This window comes from Nicotiana tabacum, chromosome 17 (genome assembly GCF_000715075.1).
Source record: "Nicotiana tabacum cultivar K326 chromosome 17, ASM71507v2, whole genome shotgun sequence".
In the NCBI taxonomy this organism is placed as follows: Eukaryota; Viridiplantae; Streptophyta; class Magnoliopsida; order Solanales; family Solanaceae; genus Nicotiana; species Nicotiana tabacum.
The window spans coordinates 86,335,475-86,362,530 of record NC_134096.1 but is presented as its reverse complement, the minus strand read 5'-3'; the positions used below and the strand labels follow the sequence as shown (position 1 = coordinate 86,362,530).

The window sequence follows — 27,056 nt, the reverse complement described above, 5'->3', positions numbered from 1 at the left end:
GAGATGGACCTGGTCCTTCATGATGAAGACTAGGCATAGGAGGTGGAGGTTGTGACTCCAAAAGCAAATAAAAGAAAGACTACCAAAAAGAAGTCTCCTTTAAAGCATGTTGATGCAGAGCCTTCTGCCTTGGCAAAAAGAACCACGTCTGCCAGAAAATCTAGGAAAGTGCAAGTAGTGGAAGAAGAAAAAAGTGAAGAAGAAGGGAAAATTATTGAGGAACAGGACAAAATGTGAAGTTTGGCAAGAGAACAATATTGAAAGGTAGACTACTCAGGGACTTGGAGGAGGAAAGAATGGTGATGCTGTTGGAGAAGCTAGAACGTCGGGGTTAGAAGGACATGGTCCTTCATATGGAAGGAAGACTAGCCAGAGCATTAATTATGGAGTTTATGGCTAACTGTGAAATCAAGAATGGCAGAGTCACTAGTGTAGTGAAAGGGGTAACTGTGAGCTTTGATGCCAAGGAACTGGGAGAAGTTCTAGGGGTACCTGTTGCAGAGTACAATGACTACAAGAAGCTGAAATGGCCAAGCCTAGAAAACCTCCCCACCTCCCTTGCCATTACAAGAAAATTTGCTGACAGTGACTTAAAACTACAGCCCAAGGCTGTGTACAAAAGTGAGATGAAGCCTTCCCACAAGCTGTTTTTTGAATTTGTCAACAAGGTTGTTCTGCCCAGACATGAGAGAAGGCACATTGCAACTTTCATGGACCTGATCCTTATTGAGTGCCTGTATAGTGGAAGGAAGATCAATTGGCCAGGGTTTATCATCCAGCTCCTTGATAAGGTACTCACTTAGACCAAAACTCTTGACATGCCCTATGGGTTCATTCTCACTGTTGTGCCCGCTCACTTCAAGGCTCCCCTCAAGAAATGAGATGTTATCATAAGCAAAGATCACTTTAGTGCCAACACCTTGACTGCATGTGACTATGAATTCCATATTGGTCCCAAAGAACCTGGTTCATCCAAGAGGGTGCTTGTGAACAGCAAAGTGAAAGCCTTGGTGTAGTAAAGTGGGGCTAAGGATGCTGAGATTGAGAGGCTGAAGAAAAGGCTGGCAGAAGTAGAAACTGAGAGGGATGCTCTCAGGACTGAGCTTGCAAAGGAAAAGGAGAGGAATGAAGGCTTTCTTCATGACATGTTGAAACTACTTTAGGCCAGAAACCAAGAACATGGTCCTTTCCAGCTTAAACCCTTTCTAGCCTAGTTAGAAAACCAGTGACCTGAATGGGATTTTTTTTTTTTTGTCTTTTTTGCTCATGGTGCGGTACTTTTATTTCCTTCTATGCTTTGTGGATGACTCTTATCAACGATAATCAACTGCTTTTTCTCTAATTGTATGTTGATGTTTTTTATATGACTAATATCGCTAGACTGATAAGTGATACTTGACTCCATGATTGCATTTGAAGTAGCCTACATGGCCATGAGTAAGATCAGATAAAATCTGGTTATCTAACATAATTATGCAACTTTTCGATGATGCCAAAATGGGAAAGATAGGTTGTGTTTTTACTTGGACTATGATGTTTATAACCTAATGAACCTGGTCCTTGATAATTTGTGACTTTAAAATGGAAAGTGTTCTAACATTGTGTTGATGTTGAGCTGAGTTGAAACAGGTTTCATGCTTATGAAAAGCACAGTGTTTTTCATCACCAAAAAGGGAAAATTTGTTGGCCTAAGTAAGTTTTGATGATTGACAAAAGAAACACATGCATGAATCAGGTCCATACACAGTATACACAAGGCATGGGCAGATTCAAGCACACGTGAAAGAGATAAGCATAAGTGGTTAAATCTGATATCTCCTGAAAAAAAATGTTGCATAATTGATAAGGAATAGGACTCCTTACTTGAAGAGAACTCTATCCTAGATAAGGAAGAGTTAGAAGTTGAAGATAACTAAAACTCTTTCACCATGGAAGAGTATAGCATTAGAACTCTAGTTAATCACATTCTACTAACTCTATATATTTCAGGATGTTCTCATTTTACAGACACGCACAAATGCTAAAGTTAAACGAGAGTTGAGAGCAAAATATCAAGGCATTTTGCAAGCAATTTCTGTGTGATTCAAGTGTGCGAACCTGAAGCTACATGAACCAGATAGAAGAATCAGTTCTAAGTGTCTGTCTTTTATTCTAGTTTCATTGTAGTAGAGCTTTTGAGTTGTACCTTTCAGCTTTCTCTAGAAGCATTTGTACTAGGTACTCTGAGTGTATTGTTCAAGTTAGAGTTAACTTGAAATTATCGCAACAGCCTGAGGCTAGTTGCCACAAAGGGTTAAAGGTAATCCTTAGATTTACAAGAGGTTTGTAAATGTTGTTTTTGACCAAGTGATTTAGTGAAGTGTTAGGAAAAATTCTACTTGGTAGTAGGTCATGATTTTTTCACCTTTTGAGCCAGGTGTTTTTTACGTAAAAATACTTGCGTTCTTTAATTTCTGTATTTATTATTCTGCAACTATAGTATAAGGAACACATAAAAGAACCAGGTCCTTCTATAATCTGTGCCAACGAAAAATTGGACACCACACAAATCACCCCTCTTGTGTGGTATTGAAGTATAAAACATCACTATGTATTTACAATGCTGAACTCAAACAACTAAACGTACATCACACGATTTTGTTAAAGAATTCTCAGATAGATTGGTTGGCCATGATGCTTTTGCACTCTTTATGTGCAGCATCAAATGTTAGAATTGTATTGGTAGCATAGATAATGTATTTATGCTACCATTATAAATAAGCTAGTACACCATATTATGAGATGCCCTTGCAACTACACACTAATATAATATATCATAGAAACTCTGCAATCCTTATTTAGTCTTTCTTCTTCTGGTGCTCTGCAGTTCAGGTTGTTAAGTCTTTGATCTTTACTGCCACCATTGATTTCTACCTGCATGAATGTCAAAATATTTCAGTTGATATTTAACCGGTCAATCAGGAATTCTCCAAATCAAGGATTTAAGTTATATATAGTGATGTTGATAGAGTCGCACATAACTACAACGTAGTTGTTTACATTAGCTTAGATCATATTATAGTGAAAGAAAAAGGATTTGTACCTCGAATTGGATACTCCTGCAGGCGTCTCAAAATTGTGTGGCTCGGGCTGGCTTAGCTGCAGATGGATGGAGGCATGAACTTCTCTACTCACTATGAAGCGATATGGAGAGTTGGTGTTTCCATTCACTGTATTAGCATTCCTTGTACCATAAGCCTGAAACAATAATGTTAATTACTAATGCACTATCTTTTTGCACTATTAGCTTTGACGTTGTAATTATTCAAGGAAACTCTTACTTCATATCAAGTATTACTACCTTTTTATACAATTCTGCATTTTCTTGTCGAATGAGGTTTACCTTCTTGTAGAGTTCCAAATTTTCTTGATGTATCATGCTCCCCTATATAAATTCAAAAAGGAATATGCTCAAAAGCTTTCAGATCAACGAGTTACGTTCTACTTATTTATTCTGCTGATCTATTCTTGACATGGTGAAAGCTGCTACAGTTTTGCACTTACCTTTTGAGTTAGCTCTTGAATTTCATCCTTTAATATTTGCTCCTATAAAGCCAGAACATGTTTAGTTCCTACTAGTATTTTACAGTTCCAATAATATTAATTAGATAGTATCAGGTTGGTTGCTGACCTTTTCCATACGGATGCCCCTTAAGCTTATTTCCAGTTGATTCTCCAGATTTGTTAGGTCTTTTACACCCAAACCACAGAGTTCCTCTCCCATTAGTTGCCTGTTCTATCACATGGTGAGAAAATTGCCTATTGAGTAATACTTGTGAGTATATATACTATTTTCAAACATCCATGCAATTTGTTAAAATGATGTGTTGATATCCAATTCCATGAATTAGCTATCCATGAAAGAGTCCAACAATTCATGACAATTTCGTAACATGTATCCGATTTTTTCTTTTAGTCCTTATATGTTATGCATTTTTTATCAACAAAACATAAAAAGATGCAACTCTTTTGAATCATGATGTATGATTAGTTCCTAAGGTATTTTGATGCTGTAATGTTCCACAATTCTCAAGTAAAAACATGTATATCTTGCCAAGAGTAAACATTACCGATGATTTTCTTGCAGGTCTTGTAATTGTTGCCGCAATATCTCTGCCTCCTGCTGCCACAGCTATAGCAAGTACAGTGCACATACTCAGGCTATGTGGATGTAAAATTTCAACATATGTACTCCTATATATATACAGATTTTAGTTATAGTTCCTATGTTTCAACGTACTCAGCCTAAATTAGCAATCAAAAATTTTTAGAATTTATTGGTCGATAGTTTCTTAAAACTGCCAAGTCTCCTGTCTGCATTTCCTGATTCTATTCACATGAGAATGCTTCATATAAGCAACTTGAAGTGACCTGCAAAATAGTGTGAAAACAGGCCTTACTTTTGCCAATATGGCTGTGAGTCAAACTATACTCTCTGATTTTCTTGTATTTCTGATATAGGGAATGAAGAAATATGAAACACCTTCCTTCTGCTACTTTCTATTGAAATGTAATGACCTTCTCATTTAAAAGTTTAAACTATTAGAGAAAATATATTTTTAATTAATCACTTACGAGTTTAAGTTATATATACCATCAGCGTAAATAGTTTTATACACTATGAGGTCATCCAAGCATATGTACAAGTAAGCCTCCTTAAAACATGAGACCTGTATTTTTGAAAGTAAAGCATGTTACAAGTAAAAGTAACCTGATGGTGTAAAAATTCCTTACACTGAAGGCGTATGTAACTTAAACTCATTACTTAATTATATTACGTCTCAACACTATCTTCCCATCCTAGTGCCCATTTTTGCCGCTGATGTATGTAGAAGGAAATCTTAATTTGTGTTCTCTCATTCTTCACCAATATTCATGTGAGAACCCTCTATACTTCTGAAATCACAAAGAAATGCTACAACTTTATTTACAGTTGTCTATTCCGGTCAATACGAAGATTATTGTGAAAACTATCATCTTTCTCTGCCATCACTCAGTTTCACTTAGCTTGTTCAGCTGAAATTATTAGAAAGCTTATTGGAACAATGCCTGTAAAATGGTTAAATCAGTAGAAGGAAGAAGAAATCACACATGGTGTAGAATGAATGTTATCAACATACCTACCACCAAGTTTTTGTTTCTGTATTCAATACGTCAGAGCAATGAGGAACTATATACAATCCATCTCTTTGAAGATGGACTGATCATTTTACGATTCAATTTAAAGGAGATTCATTACTTCATATTCCGAGCATACTGTTTCGGCCAAGACAAACGAACTACTTTTCAATGGAATTATGTGAAACATCAAGTGATTTACCTGAGAATTGTTGCTGCTATACATGTACAGGTTTCCAGGAACGAACTCTTTTTTCAGTAGTCCTGATTTAAGGGCACAACATTTCCTTGGCTGATATCTAAATATCTTCTGACATTGCATAAATTGTATTCCTCCTACATTTTTTATTAAGCTTACAGTTTTTTTGTTCGCCAAAGTTTTATAATTTGAGCATTTCCTCTACTGTTTCTCACATGACATTCTTTACTTACTGAATCTAATTCTTTGAGACTTAGTTATCCTAGTCGCTAAATGTAACCAAGGAAATGTACATCTTTGGGAAGTTTCTCCTTAAATCTTGAACAAGATATCTGAGTAAAAACAAAAAGGAAGACCCCAACAGGAGGAAACCTATAACTGTAACATGATTTAGCAGCAACACTGGTAATCTCTCAAAGATGGTCACTTGAGTGGCAGAACAGTAGTCTTCACAATGTAAGACGTATTCTTGTACTCTGCCGCTTTCTCTAGCATAATTCCATTAAAAAATAGTTCGTTCCTCTTGATCGTGCTGAGTATTGGAATATGAATGTCAAGTTAGAGTTTGCTAATGCACCATCTACTATTGGTATTACATCTTCCCATCCTTAATTTCTAATTCTTAATGTCTATCAAGGTATCAAGTCCCAGCTAAATATGTTTTTATTTGAATTCAGTTCTTGCAGTTTAATTACAATTGATAACATAATGATCCTATTTCAGCTGAAATTGACAAAAACCTATTTAACTAACTTCTTAAAGTACATTTAATATGATAATTAGAAACTAATTGCAATAAAAATTTCTGTTATGAAGATCAAGATTTTCATGCAGTTTACAATGTGCTGATGATTTTGTAGACAAATGGTGAAAGAATACCAAAAAAGAAAAGATCATAAATAAAAAATAGTGGAAGTTCATGTACACAGTAATATTTCTCAACATATGAACAGATTGTTAGTGATAGCTGGTGATAGAGAAGAGAAAATAAGGTAAGTCGTTCCTATTTGTTAGAATGCAAAACGAAATACGCATCTAAATTATTATATTGTAGATACCTGTTTATACCTCCAAAACGAAATCATCATCAATTTTCATCAAATTTGTCAAAATTCTTTTCTTCTTTTCTTCTTTTCTTCTTTTCTCACCTTCTGAAAAGTTCACAATCAACTATAGCGTTTCCCAACATAGATGCTAGATAGTTAATCGGCATGGAAATTCTTTACAATGATGCTCGTTTTATTCGGTATTAACATGCAGCAGGAAACGACTATTTCTTGCACTAAATTCCTAATGGAGAGGAGAATTAACTAGTAATGAATATGAACTGATAATTTATACCTGAAAAAGTTGCAGAAAGAAAAGGTTATTACCTTCAGTTCCGACACTGGATTGTGCAACTGTTGACGTTCGTCCTTAGTTTTATTGTATCGTTCAATAACTGATTTCATGCTGCCATATAGAAAATAAGAAACGGTAATTAAATTATATGCATTGACAATGTATATAATTTATACACTTTTAATATAATTTAATCCGTAGTGATAGGTTGCATATCTTATTTTTTTCAGGTAATTATTTCAACTTATTAATTATGGATTACATTTAATTATGTTTTGACTTGATATAGAATCTTTACCCAATTAAGTATATAATTAAACTAAGAAATTACCAGTTAGAAGAATATAAAGCTTTTACACCATACATGCATGGAGATTGTATCAAAGATGATGCAAAATCGAAGAACACAGAATACTTATTGCATATGTTAACAACATTGTACCTTTTTACCTCCTATTGCTCCAAAATAATGAAGGAATTAGTAAGTTAATTATATCCACTGTTAATAGAATCTTTTACACTCTATAAGCTCAATTTAATTTATCATAACAATAATTAATGCTATTATAACAAGTTACTGTAATTATCATTTATGAAATATTACTAATTGGGAAACAATTGCAGAAACACGAGATTGATGACTTTGAATTCTCATTAAATTGCTATACTAGATACTCCCTCCGTTCACTTTTACTTGTCCAGTATATTAAAAATATATTTATACTTTTACTTGTCTACTATACTAAATCAAAAGGGAGTACATAGCAGAATTCCTCCAAAACTTATAAAGCCAAACAAAAATTCCAAATTCAGCAAAAACTTAAATTTGCACAACAACAAAAATTAAATATTTTTAGATGGCTGTTAAGACCGACCTAACCATTCTGAAAAGGCATTGTATAACAGCCGTCTATTCTAAAATTCAAAGGTTTTTAAAATAATGATAAAGAGCTTTTAAATAAAATTTAAAAGATAGATCAAATAAATTATTTAATTCCGCTCTAAATTCATTATTATACTATATTTGACTTTCCTCCAAAAATTTTGTTTCAAGTTATAAACACTTCTTTCCTTTTGTATTTTGTCAATGAGAGACAACTTGCAATCTTATCTTTTTTCAATCACTAACTACACTACAATTCCCACTTAAATAGTGGTTGATATAGTTATCTAAGATACATGCATATAGTTGCTAAGTGTCGTCTTTCAACTTGAATGAACTACTTGTATAAGCTTTTCAAGGCCTTGTCAAGATTGATTTTAGTAAGATAACATTCTATTTAACCATAGTCCCTTTATTGATAATCAGAAAAACTTTATACACATACATCATATATATATCGACTTCAATTGGTGTCAACCGTATAGCTTTAGCTCCATATATAGTATGACCTTGTGCCATATCCTGAATTCAAACACAATTGCGACGTATTGTTTCCGAGATTTTGATTGAAGCAGCACCACTTATTGTGCTTCTATAGGTGAAGTTTTAAAGTTCTTAATATGGACTTCCCTAATTCATAATTCGAACTTTAACAAGATGGGTTGCTCAGATGGTCAGCACCCCACCTATAACCCCAGGGTCACGGGTTCGAGCCACCAACAAAGGGATCAAAGGGGAATAAAAGGGGAGGGGAATCAAAAAGAAAAACAAATCCAAACTTTGTTTCTTCATTAGAGTAGGTTTGTACTCACGCTCCTTTTCTTAAGTACTACTATAATTTTCAAAATTTGCTAACAATCACAAACCATAGCATGCTTTTACCTCTTAAACCTTTAGTAATATTGTTTATTATGTAATAATAAAGGTAAGGTTCTAGTTACGAGTGATAAATAAAATTAATTAACTACCTAATTAGACTTAGTGGTTTTTATCATATATTACTCGAGAGTAGAGGTGGCAAAATGATTAAAAGAAAACAGTTATTCACTCATATTATCCATTAGAAAATGGGTTGGATAATGAACATTTTAAAAACGGATCGAATATGGATAAGAACCATATTATCCACTTAGAAAATAGATAACCAAATGGATAACCAATAGATAACTAATGAATTTAACTTTTACATTTCTAAAGTTTCAAATTGGGGGCTATTCAAGGTTGGGAGACTAGGAATTCTCCCAAGAGTGACTATATTCAAGAAGCAATGGATAATATGAATAACCATATTATCCGCCGGATAACCCGTTTTTAACGTATTAAATATGGGTCGGGGCGGATAATTTACCGTTTTTTAATTACCCGTTTTCTACCCGCTCATATCCAATCTGACCCGCCCGTTTGCCACTCGTACTCGAGAGTCCTTTAGTTAACGGGTTAGTAAGGTTGTCCTTAGACCTGACATAACAATTCTACTGAAACTTCATTAGAAATCATTTGTCTTAAGTACTCATGTATTAAAGCAACATATCTAGACTTTGTATGACAGTGTAAGAAGACAGTTGACAAGTTTGCCTACAACTTGATTATTTACCCACAACAAAAGCAAGGTGTCTTACTATACATTTTCAACGATTATTACTATGATTAGAAGTATATCTTGATAATTTACCCATAATAAAAGTAATACATGACCTAGTGTAATGTATAACATACATTAAATCCGAGCAATTTATGAATAATAGATATTGTATATTGTGCTTTGTAGAATAGTATACGATGCATTCATTTTTCCTATAACATTACTATTTTAGTTCGGATAGTATCATTAAGCACGAACCATATGTATGTGTCCAACCCTATATATATAAAGAAAAAATGAAAATGACCAAATCTTTTGCAATTTCACTACTGTGTTTGATTCCTGGTTTTGGACACACTAAAACTGAGGAGGGTGGGGGGAAATGGGGGGAGGGGGAGAGCTTCTTTAATAGGATCTGATGATCATTAGGCCTCGTATTTAACAGAAAAAATAAGGAAGAAGAAAGAAGGGATTTCTTAATTTGCAGTGCTAAGCACCAAAGTTACGCTGTAATATCGGCCTAGAAACTTTGACGCAAAAAGGCATCACCATTCATTTATATTAATCAGTATATGCTAGTGTTTATGCTTATTAACCACTTAAATTACATAAGATCATGTCTCAGAGTTCATTTAGCAAATATCTAACTATTAGGAATACTCAATTGCAATTTCAAAGTATAGGATTAGCAAGCAAAGTCAAAATTAGAACAGGCTCACATTGCCTAGCTAATACTTTCCGATTAATTTGGCATATATCTACAAAATAGGATCCAACTAACAAATTAAAAAACATCTCCACCGAGAAAATCATGAGGTAATATATATTAAGAAACTTATAGTAATAGTTTAGTACCTGGTGTTAGAAAACTCATAGAGTTTGCCAGTGCTGGAGAAAATGATCAATCCAACTTCAGCATCGCAAAGAATCGCAAGCTCCTTAGCTTTCTTCAATAATCCATTCCTTCTTTTGGAGAAAGTCACTTGTCTGCTCGTTGAGTTATCGATCCTTCGAATCACTATCTTTCCCCTTCCCATCTTGCTGCCTTATTCTAGATATTTTCTAGCTCTAATAATAGATCAGAAAAGAAGAAGAAGATCGATAATCAATAATGAGATTAACTACAATTAGATCTTAAAGTAAAAAAAGATTAGTGTAAAAGAGGAAACAAAAGGACAGAAAGCTTACTTCGGTTGTTGAGATAGCTTAGGAAAAGAATCAAATCAAAGTCTTCTTGTTGAGAGTCTTGAGACTAACATCAAAATAGGGAAACAGCCTTTTATAAGCGAATGAGAGAAGTTTGAAACCCGCTTTTGGTATTCGGAACAGCTTGGAATGTGGTTTTTGCACTTTTTTTCTCATTTTAATTTTAATTTTACATACTTTATTGGTTTCTTAAATATTTATAATTTGGGAAGTGGCATTATTTTTTTATGCCGCCGTCGCCGTATAATCCACTGACGCGTGGGGAATCCAACACTTTCCTGAATAATTCTAAAAGGGGAAAAACTATTTTCCCATTTTAGTAACCTTAAACTTAAACTAAAAAACTTTTAGCAGTCAGACTCTCCTTTAGACTTTTTCACATGATAAACAGCCTGATCTTTGGCTAACTTCAAGAATTTTCACGTGACCTTGCTCCTTAGGACATCTTTTACCTCCCTGTCAAAAAGGTACAGTAAATGGGACACTTTTACTATACTATATATTCTCTTTTCTAGCTTCCTCCCTATCGTCTTCTTTTATCTTCCTATTCATCTTTTTTCTATCCCTTTTTCACGTCTAATATTTTAATTTTTCTAAAATTATGGCATACACCAAGAATTAACAAAATAATAATAACAACATACTTAGTATAATTTTATGAGTGAAATCTGAAAAATATAGTATCTACGTACACCTTACCCCAATCTTGTGAAAATAGAAAAACTATATACCAAGACCCTCGTTCAAGGGCATGCACAAGGAGCTAGTTACATTAAATTTGAGTGGATGAGACATGTCAACTATTTGATCTTATGGATCATCAGGCAAATTCAAATTGATTAGCTTTGTTTTTGGATGTTTTCTCTATTTTCTTTTATAAAATTGGAAAGTGAATTTTGAAGCCAAAACTGTAAAGAATTACTATATGGCAAGATAAAAAAAAATTTTAAGAGTTCAACTATTTACCGGTAATCAATATGCTACTAAAGTAATATGCATGCTTCCTTCCCAAAAAATAAAGGATACACGTGAAAATAAATATTTTAATTTTGCTGTATAGTAAAACTCCTTAAATTCCTCCCCTCAATAGTGTTAATATGTTCATGTCCACACTACACAAAGTGCTTCTACTGTAGTAAACTCAGAAGCTCATAGACATATTTGTAGGAGCTATTCCGCAGTATGGTATTAGGATAAAGAAAAACGAACACTACGCAGAAACAGATAAAAATTAACAAGTCCTATTACTACGTACTACTATACTAGGGTATTGAAAAAAAATTCAGGTACAAGTTCGTTCATTAACAATAATAAGTAATATTATCAGAATCTACTGCCTCCGCGAGGATTTACCACATGATAGAATCTCTGACTACGCGTCAAACAATAAACATGATGCAAAAAGATTAATTATTGATGGTAGATCTTTCTAGTGCGTGTGTGCGCGCGCCCATGCAGGTGAGAGGAGGGCACAGGTTTCTGTGTGAATTTGCACGCAGAGAACTCCAATCTAGAGGGACTGAGGCCGCTTTTTCACTTCGATGAGTTTAAGTCCATAATGTACTGGTAATTATGTTGACAGATGAATTTAAAGAACAATCGTTCTTTTACTAAATTTTGAAGGGCTAACAACAACAAAACTAATATAATTTCACAAGTAGGGTCTGGATATGATAGTATGTACACAGATCTTAACTCTACATTTAAAAAGACAAAGAAATTGTTTTCGATAGTTTGAAGGGTCAGTAACAAGTTATGAAAACAGTCAAGAACGCTGAAGGTTTTTTTGTTACATTCTTTTCCATAGTAAAATGGACCTATAACAAATAAAATAAAAATATTAGTCTTTTGCATTTAATTAATATTCTTGTGTATTAATGTGGGGTATAGTGGCAATTTGAACCAAAATCATTCAACCCGTCCAATACCAAACTCGTCTCAGTTTAATAGGTTTTTCCATTGATGCAATCTTATTTCCTTTCAGAGTGTTTTTTTTTTTCCTCTTTTTCTTTCGATCACAGACATAAAAACAGAATGGGGTCGACAAACACGTGAAGGATACAAGTGAGGATTCTCCAATCAAGAAGAAATGCAAAGTACATAGAGTGCACGCCTATATTTCATTATTTATCGCGACCTTAACACTATTGGAAGCAAACCGTACTACCATTACGACATCCGTATTAGTTTATTGCATTTGTCTTATCAAAAATTCCTACTTTTTAAATCAAACCGTTTATACTCGAATACGCATAACAATTGAATTTATAAGTGATTTTAAAAATACGCAAATTAATTTAATATAAAATAATAAATTATGTAGAATTGAAGAAACAAAGATAAATTAAATTCAAACCATACGAGTAAGATAGTTTCAACCTTAGTGAAATAGTCACCCTCGAGCCGGGCTCACCTTGATCGGCACCAATGAAAAGGAGCAAGAACTAGTGACAGAGAAAAAAATAAAATATTATTTTTGAGTGTGTGTTACAATATGTTTCATAAATTATCAAACCCCCTTTATATAGTAGGGGAGTCCTACTTTAGATATAACTCTATAAAAGGTAAAAAATCTTCCGATTTACTGATTGTCGGTTCCCTATCAATAGGTGCTGAGATCCCCGCCGTGATATCCGGCCGGTCACGGATATTTCGGCTTTGTTGGCTATGCTTGATTGTCCGACAATGTTCTTCGAAGTCGTTCGAGTCTAGGACCGATTTCGGAACCATGACCTCGACATTCTCGAGGGGAGGCGTCATGCCCCCAGATTTTGGCTCGGTGGGACTTTTGGCTTGATTTCGGTCCCTTGCCACTATATCTCGAGCCTAGCTTATCTTGTCGGAGGCTGGGATGCACCATGAGCTCGATTCGCCTATATACAGATAGTCCCATCATTTCTCGGAGAGTAAACGACGAGAAACGACACGAGCTTCTAATTCTTACTTCGACACATCGTGACAGAAACAACAAAATATCTGAAACGTCTCGTCAGTCAAGTCATAATAGCATTAAATGCATGTCAGCCATCTGTCGGTCGTCCCTGGACGTGAAACGTCGCTGAGCTACTATAACTACCCCCTCATTTGTTCATTTTTACTTTACATCAAACCTTCTACCCTCGTACCCTCAGGATTTCAATACTCTTTAGCACTTTTACCCCGGTTACTCGAGGTTCTTTGCAAAAAATTTTACCCATCTTTTTCTCAAGCCAACAAGTCTAATCCTTCAACTTCCTTTTTTTGCTTCATTTTTCCCAGATTTTCCTACATTTTTACTTTCTAAAGGAATGGCAAAGACTTTAAAAAATGATCCCCAAAAAGAAGCTCCCTCTACTTCGCGACCGGCTACTGAGGTCGAGGGGACCGCTCCGAGCGTGGCCATTGACGAACCAGTACCCAAACCCCCATTGATAATGTCCATCCCCGGGGGATGCTCGGTCAACAACGATTTCAAGGTTGAAAAGCCTTATTCCGTACAGGGTCGATGTGAGAAAGTCTCAAGATACATTTGCTCGATTACCGAAGAGGTCTTCCCTACGGTCCGAAAAAACTGCAACTGGGCCGATAAAGACATAGTAGTCCCCGATCCCGAAGAGGCCATTACCACCAATGTCGAGGGACATCTAAGTGTTTATACTTATCCCTTTACATTGGGCCCGGTAGACCCGGTCATTTTAGATTTCTGCAAGAGGTACAATGTGTGCCTAGGCCAGATTCATCCATCACTCTAGAGGATCGTGATCCTCTTCCGCTTTTTGTGAACAAAAGCGATGGGTGCTTGTTCACTATTGACCCATCTACTCCGCTTATATAGTCCCCAAATCTTCTGGGGGGGATGATAAAGCTCGTGCGTCGGGCCAGTAAAGCCATATTCTCAAGTATTGATGAGGACTAGGATCGAGGCTGGCAAGGCTGTTTTGTCCGGGTGAGGACTTCGAACTTGGTTCCGACTGAATGTAGGCCAATTTCGGAGAAGTGGAATACGTCACGTAAGTAAAACTTTCCTTCGAATGTTGATTTTATATTTACTTCTCTTTTCCTTATCGGTATTTGTGGTGGTGCAACCGTCGCTCGGGTCCCAAATATCATCCCTCAACTCAAGGAGTGGGTCGAGGGTATTGTTTCATAGATGTCCCACTCCGAGCGCTCGTGGCACAAACTCTCGAAGGGCCATTGGAGGGCCCGTTCCCACAGTGAGACTTCATTCCCGAGTAGATTGTGTTAGGCTTCTTCTTTTAATATTAAGCCCTTATTTCCTTTACTTCTTTTTGCAGGCTAGCCTAAGGATGTCAAGCTTAGGCCTCCAGTCGGCGACGAAGACTTGCCTATAGAGTCTCTTGCTCTGGGACAGGCCGGAGAGAGGAAAAGGAGGGGAGCTCTGAGTTCCCCGAGCTCAAAGATAAAGAAAACAAGGAGAAGGTTGAAGTGCAAGCCAAAGGAAAACACCAGATCCCGAGCACCAGCTTCGGACTTTCTCTATCGGCTGAGGGATGAGTCCGAGGGAGAAGAGTCATTCATTTGTGTGGCTCGCAAGTCGTCGCCCCTTGGAGATCAGGGGCCGTTGAACCAGAGACCAGCGAGGCCAATCTTCCTCAGGCTAGGGAGGTCAATGAGGAGGCCAGGGCTAAGGCTTCTCGAGATGTGAGCAGTGCCTCGTAGGAGACTCTTGGCATGATAGACATCACTGAGTCACCCTCGTTTACTGAGTCAATGTATAACGAGGCCCAAACGGTAAAAAAATGCCCCAACGAGGGGGCCCACGGAGCGGACGACCCCCTCCGCTACTTTTTTGATGCCGTGGATTCCACCGCCATGGAGGACATCACTAGGTTAGGTGACTTAAAGGTACTGAGGAAAACGTCGTCCTTAGGGGCAGGTGGCTCTAACTCAAGCCCGATACTGGTCAATCGGTTCCTGGTCCCGAGCGCGGATCCTAGTCGGAAGCGGTCAATTATCATCAACATTTCGGAGGATGCCCAGGTTCTTTCTGCCTCTATAGGTATAGCTAGTTACCTCTGGTGCCCCACCACGAGACCTTCTTACGGTACCGACACAAGGTGATCCAACTCGAGGAAGAAGCCAAAGAGCTTGCTGAAAAGAGAGACACGTACAAACGTCTCAGCGAGCAACGCGAATGAGAGGCTAAGGGCCTTCGAGCTGAGGTGGACACGGCTTGGAAAGAGCATGCTGACCTGGTTGAATAGGTAAAAATCCTTGAGGTTTGTGACGATTAGCTAGACACGGTGACTAATGGTCAGAACCTGCAGGTCAAACAGAAGATTGATCGGATCAACCAACTCCAGGCCGAGATGGATGTAATCAAGGTCGAGGTTGAAGAGTGGAAAGGCAAGATGGACCACTTGACCTCGGAAAAGGAGACTTCCCAGGCATAATTGGTCTCGGCGGAGGCCCAACTTCGAGCGACGAGGGAGAAGGCTAAGGCACAGTCCCAGAAATTAAGGAGCTTCAGTCTCAGCTGAGCTCGGCTGTTACCGATTGAGAGACCCTCGACAAGGAGCTTAAAGTGACCAAGTCGGTGGCTAAAATAACCAAGGCCCATGCCAATGAGATGGTGGCCCAGTACAAAGCTGATGACGAGGCAGCCCAGGACCGCCTGAAAGACATAGTCGAATATGTAGAGTGGTAGTCCCGAAGGAAGGCCCTCAATGAGGTTCATGCTTGGGGTTTTGACTTATCAGCCGATATCGAAAGTGCTAAGGGGCTCGAGGCTGAGGCTAATATGTTGGCGTATCGCGAGGACGAAGGATACTTCGAGGGTTCGGGCAGATCCGGTGGTGAGGCGGGCTCCAATGAAGACCAGTTTGTTTATGTGCCTTATAGATGTTTTTTTGTTTTTGCACCTTTGTACTTTTGATGAGGTTGTTTGGCCTTTGTAAAAATCTTTTTTCTATGTATAAGGCTCTTTTTCCCTTTGACAGTTCTTAAGCTTTTTTCCTTTCGCTCTTTTCTTTATGATCGTAAAGATATTGAATGCCTTAGCACGTAACAATTAGGTCTTGTTCGGAGGTTCGAATAGGCCTTGTTCTCGATATTATTTTGCTTAAAACTTGTGGGGGGCTTAGTATGACCGGAAGATTTCCCTAAAGTACATAGAATATTTTAGATTACAATTTGTCGAGGGTAGCCTTTTGAACCGGTATAGAAATTTAGAAGGCCTTATGTTTTGATTACGGGTCTCGGACATCCTCGAACCATTCTAGGATAGCCATAGCCATTTGTAACACCCCAGAAAATTTCAAAGAACTTAAGTATAAAGCCCGGTAAAATTTACAAATAAAATAATATTTTATGGTACCGGACTAGGCTTACGTGTTTGAGGATTGTAGAAGCTCGGACGTTTTTGGGTTGAACAATGCACCAGAAAGTAAAGAAAATTTTTTGGCGGAAAAGTACATTTCCGCGGTCCATTATGCAACCGCAGAACCACTCTGCGGACCACATAATGGCCGCAGAGTGAGGGAGTTAATTGGGTTAGTTGGAAGCAACTATGCGGTTGACTATGCGACCGCATAACTGTTATGCGGTGCATTATGCGACTGCATAACAGTTATGCGGACCGCATAGTGACCGCATACACATACAGTTCTTTTGGCTATTTTGTAACCAATTATGTGACCGATATGCAGTCTGCATATCGGTTGTGCGATCACATACCTTATTTCGGAGCTCTATTTTTGGATTTTTAAAACCCGACCCTATTTCGTTAAATACACTCCTTGCGCCATTTTTGAGACATAATCTGATATTTGAGAGTGAGAAGGTGTTCTTCAATAATTTTTCTTCAATTCTTGCTCATGTTTTGGAAGATTAAGAAGGGAAGCTCACTAGGTCTTCATCCTAGAGGTAAGATTCAACACCCTAAACCCTAATTTCAAAATTTTCTGAAAATGGGTAAATAGCAAGATAATTTTTGGGCATGAGAGTTGTTTATTTTACATGCATGTGTTATCAAAGGGTGTAGGAAGATTGTTGATCTAAAAATGATAAAGATTGGGTTTTGGGATGATGGGATTCTCCATAAAAGGACCTTGGAACCTTAATGCACACTTAGTGTTTGATAAAATGCTCAAATGAGCTCGAACCATGATCATCTTCCTAATTTTGATTCAATTTGTTATATTTCTACAATAGATTGAAGTTGCTAAGAATTCCGGGACATTTAGAGTGTAAGGAAGCTCAAGTGAGGTATGTTGGCTAAACTCTTCTCTTAGAATTGAATCCCACGATATTCATGTAAATTATGTAAGTCTCGAGTGATTCATTATGAGACTGGCCATTCCGAGTAAGATTGGGTTGAAAGATATATATTCAACAAGCGTTCTAAATGCTTTGTTCATGTTATGTTACCAATTGAGGATGTGTTAAAATACAGGTTGTGCATTAATAATGTTTCGACTTTAGGTCAAGTTCAAATGAAGGCTATTATGCCAAATTTTGTGAAATATCTCTATGTGTCTTAGACTCTAAATTGCTCACATATGTACTACACACCTTAATTTGAGTTGTATTTGTTGTTGATGATGATAACGATATTTGAAATTGATAAGGTGAGCATGAAATACTGAATATGGCCAACGTTCCAAGAATGACCTTACAATTATGGCCATTAGTGCCAATGAACTGAAAAGATGTGAAAGTAATATGAAATGCGATGATTTATATAAAAAGGTTGATGTCTCAAATAAGACATCCTAGCCGATCGGGTCGTGATCGGACACCATGCCGCACACATGGTGGTGATTGTGCTGGAAATTGTAATTGAAATTGTGATTGTGGTCCATGTCCCTAATGGATAGCTTAGCCGATCAGGTCGTGATCGGACTCTGTGTTAAAGACAGTGGTATTGATATTGAGAGAAATTATGGTTGATGTCTCTACTGAGATAGCCTAGCCAATCGAGTCGTGAACGCACTCCGTGCTAAGAGTGCGGTGGTATTGGTTTTGTGAATAGTGGTATTGGTATGGTGAATAATGGTACTGGTATTATGGACAATGGTATATCGATACTAAAAATCTCTCAATGTGAGATATGGAAATTAATCTGAACACTGTCTTGATCCTAAATTGAGGTTTGATGTTAATTAAGGCTTTATTGATATTATGATAATCTTATTTGTATTATTTGTCATTCTATTGAGAGGGTGTTTAGTTATACATACTAGTGCTATTCGACAGTACTAACGTCCCTTTTGCCGAGGGTGCTACATCTTTCAATGGATGCAGGTGGTTCCACAGCAGGAGATATTGATCAGTGATAGCAGTGCACTTTCTTCCCAGCTGACTTGGTGAGCCCCACTTTATCCCGGGGTCATGTATCTTTTGTTCTTTATGTCTTTGGTTGAGGTATAGCTGGGGCCTTGTTACCGGCATTATCATTGTACTCTTTTTTATCTATAGAGGCTCCGTAGACATAATGTGGGTTGTGTATTGATGCTAGAAAAAGACAAACTATGTTATTTTGTGGATGTATTACTTGTCCATTTGAAATTTTAAAAATGATGAAACTATTGGAAATGAATTGGTATTGTAGACATGAACACATTTTTGTCTAATTAATGATAATATTTATTATCTCTATTCATGGATGAGTTTGGGTAGAATGAAATCTAACAGGCTTCCTCGATCGGGTTCACTCGGTTGAGTGTCGGTCGCACTCCTCGATTTTGGGGCATGACAAACTTGGTATCAGAGCCTAAGGTTTTAAAGTGTCCTAGGATGTCTCGGAGCCGTGTCTAGTAGAGTCCTTATTGTCGGTGTGTTGTAGACCACATATATAATTAGGATGCTACATGGGCATTTAGGAATAATACCCTTCTTTCATGTTCTTGATCGTGCGATAAAGCTTGTTGTAAGATTGTTCCTCCTTTAACTCCTGAGTTGCTCTAATTTTCTATACATGGCACCTAAGAAGAAGGCAAAAACTGGCCAAAGAGCCAATGTCACCCCATGAATGACAGTTGATCGTATAATTGATGATGCGGGTGAGCACTCGAGGAGTGAGAATATTCCTCCAGTTACTACACTACCTGACTCTACTACAACTGATCAGACCGCACCTGTCCCTACACCTTCTGAAGGTGCAATAGTTCCTCCAACTGATATACCAGTTCCACCGCCAGTTCCAGCTTCCGATTCTGGCGTTTCTGATGTTGATCTTAGGGGAGCCATACAGATGTTGGCTCAAATTGTGGCTTCCCAGACCCAGAGGTCAAATAATGCATCCACTTTCTTCTAGTCAGTCAGGGGAATCTACTAGTTTCAGGGTGAACAGGTTTCTCCAGTTGGATCCTCTAGTGTTCACGGGTACTAACCCAGAGGAAGATCCCCAGGATTTCATTGATGAGATGCACAAGACCTTCTTATCGTTAGGTTTGATTTTCTTTTCTCCCATTTTCACCTGCTTTTTCAATTCCTAGATCATCTTTATTATTTAGGGGTTGGTTACGGGTTCAACTTCACTTGGCCTATCTGCGGCTGGTTCTTTTCCATGAGTGTTTTACCGGGATGATTCTGGCTCAACTCTACTAGGAGCGCAGCTTCGGTTCTGCAGTTTGGCTATCACTACCTACTGAGCCTGCAACAATCCGAAGATCATCCATAAGCTGATCCCATCTCCTTCACCGTCACGAGTATTTTGAGCTACCGACCGGACTCCCCAGCGGATGTTGTTCTCAGGATCGGTGGGCAAATTCGTGTTGATGGCCACATGTGAGCTGGCGTCGATCGGGTCCGCGATCAGAATTTTGTTGGGATCAGCGGGGGCACCTCGTTACCGGGTGTTATATTATTGTTCTCGCCATGGTGGCCAGATTCAACATCCGTGTTTAGATGGTTGGATTGGGAGTTCAACATTTTAACAAAGACCTGAAATCAAAGATACTTCAAAGAACAAGTATAAAATAGGGTGTATTACGGGTATTTGTATCAAATTGCCGTTATTATCCTTAGTCCCACGGTGGGCGCCAAACTATTTACCCTCAAATGCGGATAACAATTGAATTTATAAGTGGTTTTAAGGATACGCGGATAAATTTGAGACAAAGCAATAAATTAAGTAGAATTGAAGAAACAAAGATAAATTAAATTCAAACCACACGAGTAAGATAGTTCCAGCCTTAGTGAAATAGTCACCCTCGAGTCGGGCTCACCACGGCCGGCACCAATGAAAAGGAGCAAGAACTAGTGATAGAGAAAATAATAATATATTACTTTTGAGTGCGTGTTACAATGTGTTTCATGAATTATTAGACCACCTTTATATAGTATGGGGGTCCTACTTTAGGTACAATTCTATAAAAGGTAAAAAATCTTTCGATTTACTGATTGTCGGTTCCCTATCGATACGTGTGGAGATCACCGCCGTGATATCCGACCGGTCACAAATATTTCGGCTTTCTGTTGGTTATGCTTGATTGTCCGACAATGTTCTTCGAAATCGTTCGAGGCTAGAACCGATTCCGAAACCATGACCTCTACATTCTCGAGGAAAGGCGTTATGCCCCCGGATTTTGGCTCGGTGGGATTTTTGGCTTGATTTCGGTCCCTTGCCACTATGTCTTGAGCCTAGCTTATCTTGTCGGAGGTCGGGATGCACCATGAGCTCGATTTTGCCCGTATGCACAAACCCTTATAAAGTCTTTACCCTAACAGCTATATGATTTCCACTAATTACTGCTTTTAACTCAAAGGGTTTCTATTATACTATTTTGAGCATATATGTAGTCTTTTAAGTTTGAAAAAAATGAGGCTCAATAAGCAGAATATCCTAGCGTGGGCGTGGCCATAAGACTAATATAAGGGAAAATAGCATGGGCTATTACGTTACTTCGAATGAAATCTTAGCCCGCCTCACTTGCTTTCTTTACTGTATGGGATGAAACAACTAAACTCTCAATAACCTGAGAATTAGTTATCTTAGAGTGACATCTGGAGCAATTAATTAACCCTTGCATTGTTTTGCAAACCTGAAACTGATCTGTAATTTTATTAAAGAGTAGTTTTTGGAGACGACATGAATCATAATATGCTGGGGGTGATTTGTCAGTTGAATCAGATTGCCATTGGCTAAAGCCACGTGAACGCTGTATATATTTCTGACCATACCAATGAGATTTGCCTCATTCGAAACAATATATATAGTTAGACAGTATTTGAGTTTAATTAAGGTGAGAGAGTCCAGTAATCAAAGTACTCTTTGAAATTCAATCTATTAATTTATGCCTCCAGCGACCAATAAGACAGGTGTCAATCATCAGCAAATGATAGAGTTTCAAAGACCAAGAAGAAAGGTATTCTAAGATCCAACTTCCTTTTACTTTCGTTAAAAAAATTGTCCACTAGTTTTCTGGCTCACCAAACCCATACATGGAACATGGTGTACACTTATTATAGTACTAGTGAATTATTACTGGTTATAGACGTAGTCAGTGTTTTAAATGGTATTTTTGGGACTCGTTCGGGGCGGGCACTTGCAAAACGCCCTGATGTTTATATATGAGGCTTAGTTTTGTGAGGCTTACGCCCTAAGCGCCCGACCCCTAAATACGCCTAACGCCCAATGCTCGGAGCTCGCCTAACAGTTCTAACGCAAAACACACGTCGAATTTCCTAATTAATATCGTTGACCTTCAAAATTCTTTAACAAATTAATGATAAAAATTCTATTTATCAATAGAAATATGAAGATTGAGCATAACTCTAATAATGAGACATAGTATTATGAATTTATATCTTCACTTGTTATTGGTCGTGTCTTAGTTCATTTGTCCCTCCTTGTTATACACTTTTATTAATTTGATATCTTAAACTAATTTGTATTTATTCATGAAGGAGTAATATTTTAATTATCGTACTAATAAGATTTTATTAATTATTTACTTTTAGGAAGGTAAAATGTGGAGTTTGATAATGTTTTTAAAAAAATTATAAGTTTTTAATTATTTGAAAGTTAAAGACATTATACGCTATTTGTATGCATTAGTTATACTTAAGAATCATGCTAGATTTTTTTCTATAAGTTCCTTTAATTTTTTTTTAAATTTTTAACTTTTAATTTATATTTTATATTTCACATATTTATAGTTTTCTTTAATTTTTATGCAATTTTACCTGTTTATAAATATTTACTATCATTATATTATTTTATAAAATATTAAAAATTAAATACCTATGGGGCTTACGCCCCGTGCCTCGGGGCTTGAGGCATATGTAAAACGTCTCGCCTTACGCCCACGCCTTTTAAAATACTGGTTTGGATTATGTGCTTTCTATGATTTATGATTTAATCAATTGTATGACTACATAAGCTTATCCTTTTATGCTAATGATCATATTTAGGATTATTATCTCCTATTTGGACAAGATGGGCTAGTTGTGATATTTTTCTAATACAAATATAATATCTAAATAAAAGTAACTGAGTTCGGCCCAAAGCCACCTTGGTCCGTCCCTGCTACTAGTAGTTTCTGAATCCTGTGATGTACAGTTTAACGAGGCACATGTAAAAGTCTATCAGGATTCAGGTGTGAGAAGATATGCTTTTTTTGGAACTCACTTTGATATCCAATATTTATTTCTAGTTCCAGTGACTTCTGTTAGATGATGTCATGTAGGTATCATATATCGAGAGAGCAGAAAACAATTTAGTTTTTAAAAAACGTTCAGGTGGTTTATCACATACTTCACAATATTCTTCCATTTGATCATTTTGATCGATAAACAATTACTACTAATGTTGCGTTGCTTTTCTTATTAATCAAGTACTACTTACTATATATAGCACTACAATTAATCAAATGTTCTCTTCAAAATATGCATCTAATCTTTTTTTTTGTTAGTGAACCATCTCGTCCCAACAGAAAAGCAAAAATCATTAGTTATAATGAAGTTAGCCAACTTCATTTAATTTTGTAGCATTATTTTATTAGCTAAGGGATACTAACATATTCTAAATACTTGGCTTAATTTCTTTTCATTTAATTGTGGGTCTTTTGTCACCCTTTAGTGCCTAATCTGATTAAATTTATAATTAGGTATGCTGAACTTGATTTTGCTACTTGTTAGCCCCTATTGGGTCACAAATGGACATTCATAAAGTAGAGTAAATTTTAAGCTCCTTTATTCTAGCTAACATAAAATTAAGATAGTACTGTGCGTATTCGTGGTATCAAATGGTTTTAGAATTCTCAATTTCCGGATCTTACCATTAAAAATAATCAAACTTGTATCAAGTGGAGCTAATCTTCGATGGGTTAGGTCGAACTCAGTAACTTGGGTTTAAATACTGTATTAGAATATGTACAAATTACTAACTTAGAACTCACTAACTTAAAAGACTAAAATTTCATAAATCCTGACTGCGCCTATGAGTTTTATGTACCATATTCATCGTGAGATTGACCTATTTTGCAATCATTAGTAGGTTGGGAATCATAAAATGTAAAAGAATTAACCTAAATAGCCAAATCTACTCATATAGGCTAAAAAAATAAACAGTGAATATAATCGGCTATTTGTGTAAACAGTGAATATAATCGGCTATTTGTGTAAACAGTGAATTCGGTCTTGATCATATATACTGCCAAGTTATTATTGGGGCATCTGCACAGATACCCACTTTTGGGGCCATCATTGAAGTTATATCCACATTGCACAAAAATATACAAATTTTACCCACCGGAATATGAAGTTGTTCTATCTCTTCAATGCAAGTTAAAAAATCAAATATTAAGTTCTTCTATCTTTCAAATGCAACTCCAGAAAATTCAAATCTTAAGTAATTCAATCTCTTCAAGGCAATTTCAGTAATTCGAATCTTAAGTAGTTCAATCTCTTCAATGCAACTTCAGAAATTAAATCTTAAGTTCTTCTATCTTTCAAGTGTAACTTCAGAAAATTAAAATCTTAAGTAGTTCAATTTTTTCAATGCAACTTCAGATTTTGAATCTTAAGTTCTGATACATAAATTTATTTTTTGAATTTTAATTAACAATCTAACATACGATTCAACGCCCAAATCAACTTCAATTGAGCTCAAATTTGAAATATAACTTTCAAATATTGTAAAGAACAAATCTCAATCATCAAATTGCCAAAACAGCAACAAATCTAACAAACTCATTTGCAACTAAGAAGATGAAGAGAAGTAACCCTAAACAACCTATAACGGTGTGTTTGCATCTAAGAAGAAGAAGAAACCAAAAGGCCCCTAGAAACATGGGACATGAACATAGAGAAGGAGAAAACAGCAGCAACAAAGTTCCTAAATACATGTGACATGAATACAAAAAAGAAAAAAAAAGTATATATATCTGAAGTTACCATAAAAAAAATGAATACCAGTTAATTTTTTTTTTTTTTTAAAGTATTGTTTAAATGGGAATGACCAAATATGATGCCCTTTTTTACGTTATTATTTCATTTGCTCAATGATAAAAATGAAAAGTGGCTGAAAAAATAATGGATAGAAAGCTATTGAGTCCACATCAGGTCATAATATTCTATTCCAAATTACTGCAACCATTTAGTTTCCGACCAATTTTATCATACCTAGAAAGTAATTTATCGTCGAACTTCGCTAAAGTGTCACATGTATACATTGACCATATATAGTCGAAGTTTCTAGTTGCCATCAAAAGGTTGTCCTCTAGAAGATCTAAATTTATGTTATAGGTCATTTACTTTGAGGAAAACTTTGGGTAAAAGACTCTCTATAGCTCATTAAAATTTTAATAGCCCATGTTTTTCATCACTCACACAAAATGTCCCTCCGGCTCATACATATTACATCTAATAGCCCGAAATATCAATTTTGTATATTTTTTATATAGTGACAGTCTATTTTGTATATTTTTGTATAGTGACAGTCTATTTTGTATAATGATAGTCTATTTAGTATATTTTTTATATAGTGACAGTCTATTTTGTATATATTTTATACAGTGACAGTTTATTGTATATAAATTGTATAGTAACAGTCTATTTTATATAATTTTTGTATACTGACAGTCTATTTTGTATATATTTTGTATAGTGACAGTCTATTATGTATATAAATTGTATTGTGACAATCTATTTAGTATATATTTCAACTTTATGCGTAGTTATCTGAGAAAGAACAATCATAAAACTTCTATAATTCAAAATGTGTATCATGTAAAATTATTATACAAAAAGTGTATCATTTATGTATAATTCATATATAATGTATAAGAAGTATATATTCAATGAGTATAGATTTAGTATACACTTATTATACAATATACTTAGTCAGTATACACTGAATTATACAGTGTCACCATCCCTTCTGATTGCTGTTGTGAAGAAGAAGAAACAATGTGAACAGAAGAATTGAGTTGTGAAGATTATAGAATCTGTGAAAAAATATATAAATTGAACCAAGAGAATTTTGTAAAGCAAGATGAAATTTTGTATAATTTGAAGACCTTATTCCATCTTATATTCTGGACCAATTGGGCTTGCCCAGTTTTCAAAGGGGCTACTGGGCTCATACAAGTGGGCCCGTGGGCTTTAATTGCTTTCTATATTCAGAATTTGACATACGAAAAGAAAAGAAGAATTAACCTAAATAGCAACCCATTCAATTACTTAAACTAAACACAGCCGAGGAATATATAATATACGTATAATTTATGTATAATATATGTATAATCATGTATAGTCAGTGAATAATCTATGTATATCGGCTGCAAAAAGCAAACAGTAAAACCGGGGGCTATTTGTTTAAAGATCCCCCATGATTGGAAACCAAATTTCTGGGTTATGAAGTGTTAAGGTATTTGATGCCATACCCATGAAATAGCTATTTGTGTGTATACTTTCCACAGTTGCCTTAGTCATCGCTAAATCGCTAATGAAGAGGAAATGCATTTAGAACCCTTGGAATGTAATGTAAAATGGTCAATCATATCGTAAACGTGGTCAAGATTTTTTTTTTGGGGTTGAGACTACTTTTTCTATTTCTTTTATCAAATGAAAAGGTGCAAAGATTTGAGCAGGGCAAGTAATGTAGCCTAAGACAGAAGAAAATTAAGAAAGGCAGATTAAAAAAGAATATTCTATAAGTATATATATCTAGAACCTCTAACTTTATACAGTATAGGTTTAAACAACCAGAAACTATTTCATGTAGGGATGGTTTTGATACACTCGGATAAAGAAGTAATATATGCAGATAGAGCTTGAAGCTTGAAGATTCTGTTATGATGCTAAAAAGACCACTAACTAAATGATGCTAAGACCTAATTATGTTCCCTTTCGAATAAATCATCAGCTCCAAATTTACGCTTTCTTTTGAAGCCTATGCTTTAAGATAGATTTTAAACTTTATTCCTCAAGCAAAATCGTTGGAGATCGACCTCTATGAGTTCCCACCATCCCAGATTTCTTCTAAATATGCTTTGATTAAATGATATTTTTAGCATATCCAGTTCTTCGGCTTCTTTCAGTTCTAACTATGCATATTACATATATTGTTGGCAATATAAAGTTATTGTCAATGTTTTTCACCTTAGTTTCCAACAATCACATGCAAAAAGAATTTTAAAGTGTGCATATAATCGATCGCGACCAAACTCAGTTTCTCTAAATTTGGATTCAACTGTCTACAGATACGCCCAAGAAAAAAGAAAATGTTCATTACAATGGTA

At 36.1% G+C, this 27,056-nt stretch overlaps 1 protein-coding gene across 2 annotated transcripts; it reads right to left on the bottom strand.

Moving 5' to 3' along the window:
* Nucleotides 1-2,492: 2,492 nt before the first annotated feature.
* Nucleotides 2,493-10,505, bottom strand: LOC107825118 (MADS-box transcription factor 23-like). Of its 2 annotated transcripts, none has more exons than XM_016651953.2 (9): nucleotides 10,351-10,505; nucleotides 10,018-10,230; nucleotides 6,730-6,808; nucleotides 4,110-4,171; nucleotides 3,671-3,770; nucleotides 3,544-3,585; nucleotides 3,341-3,424; nucleotides 3,083-3,237; nucleotides 2,493-2,913 (listed from the first exon to the last, which is right to left on the bottom strand). In XM_016651953.2, exons 2-9 carry the CDS (start codon nucleotides 10,197-10,199, stop codon nucleotides 2,910-2,912), a joined length of 708 nt encoding a protein of 235 aa, XP_016507439.1. In that variant the 5' UTR covers nucleotides 10,200-10,230; nucleotides 10,351-10,505; the 3' UTR covers nucleotides 2,493-2,909. The 2 variants fall into 2 exon arrangements, with proteins under 2 accessions (XP_016507439.1, XP_016507440.1); XM_016651954.2 differs by having other exon boundaries at nucleotides 3,383-3,424.
* Between the last annotated feature and the right edge of the window lie 16,551 nt (nucleotides 10,506-27,056).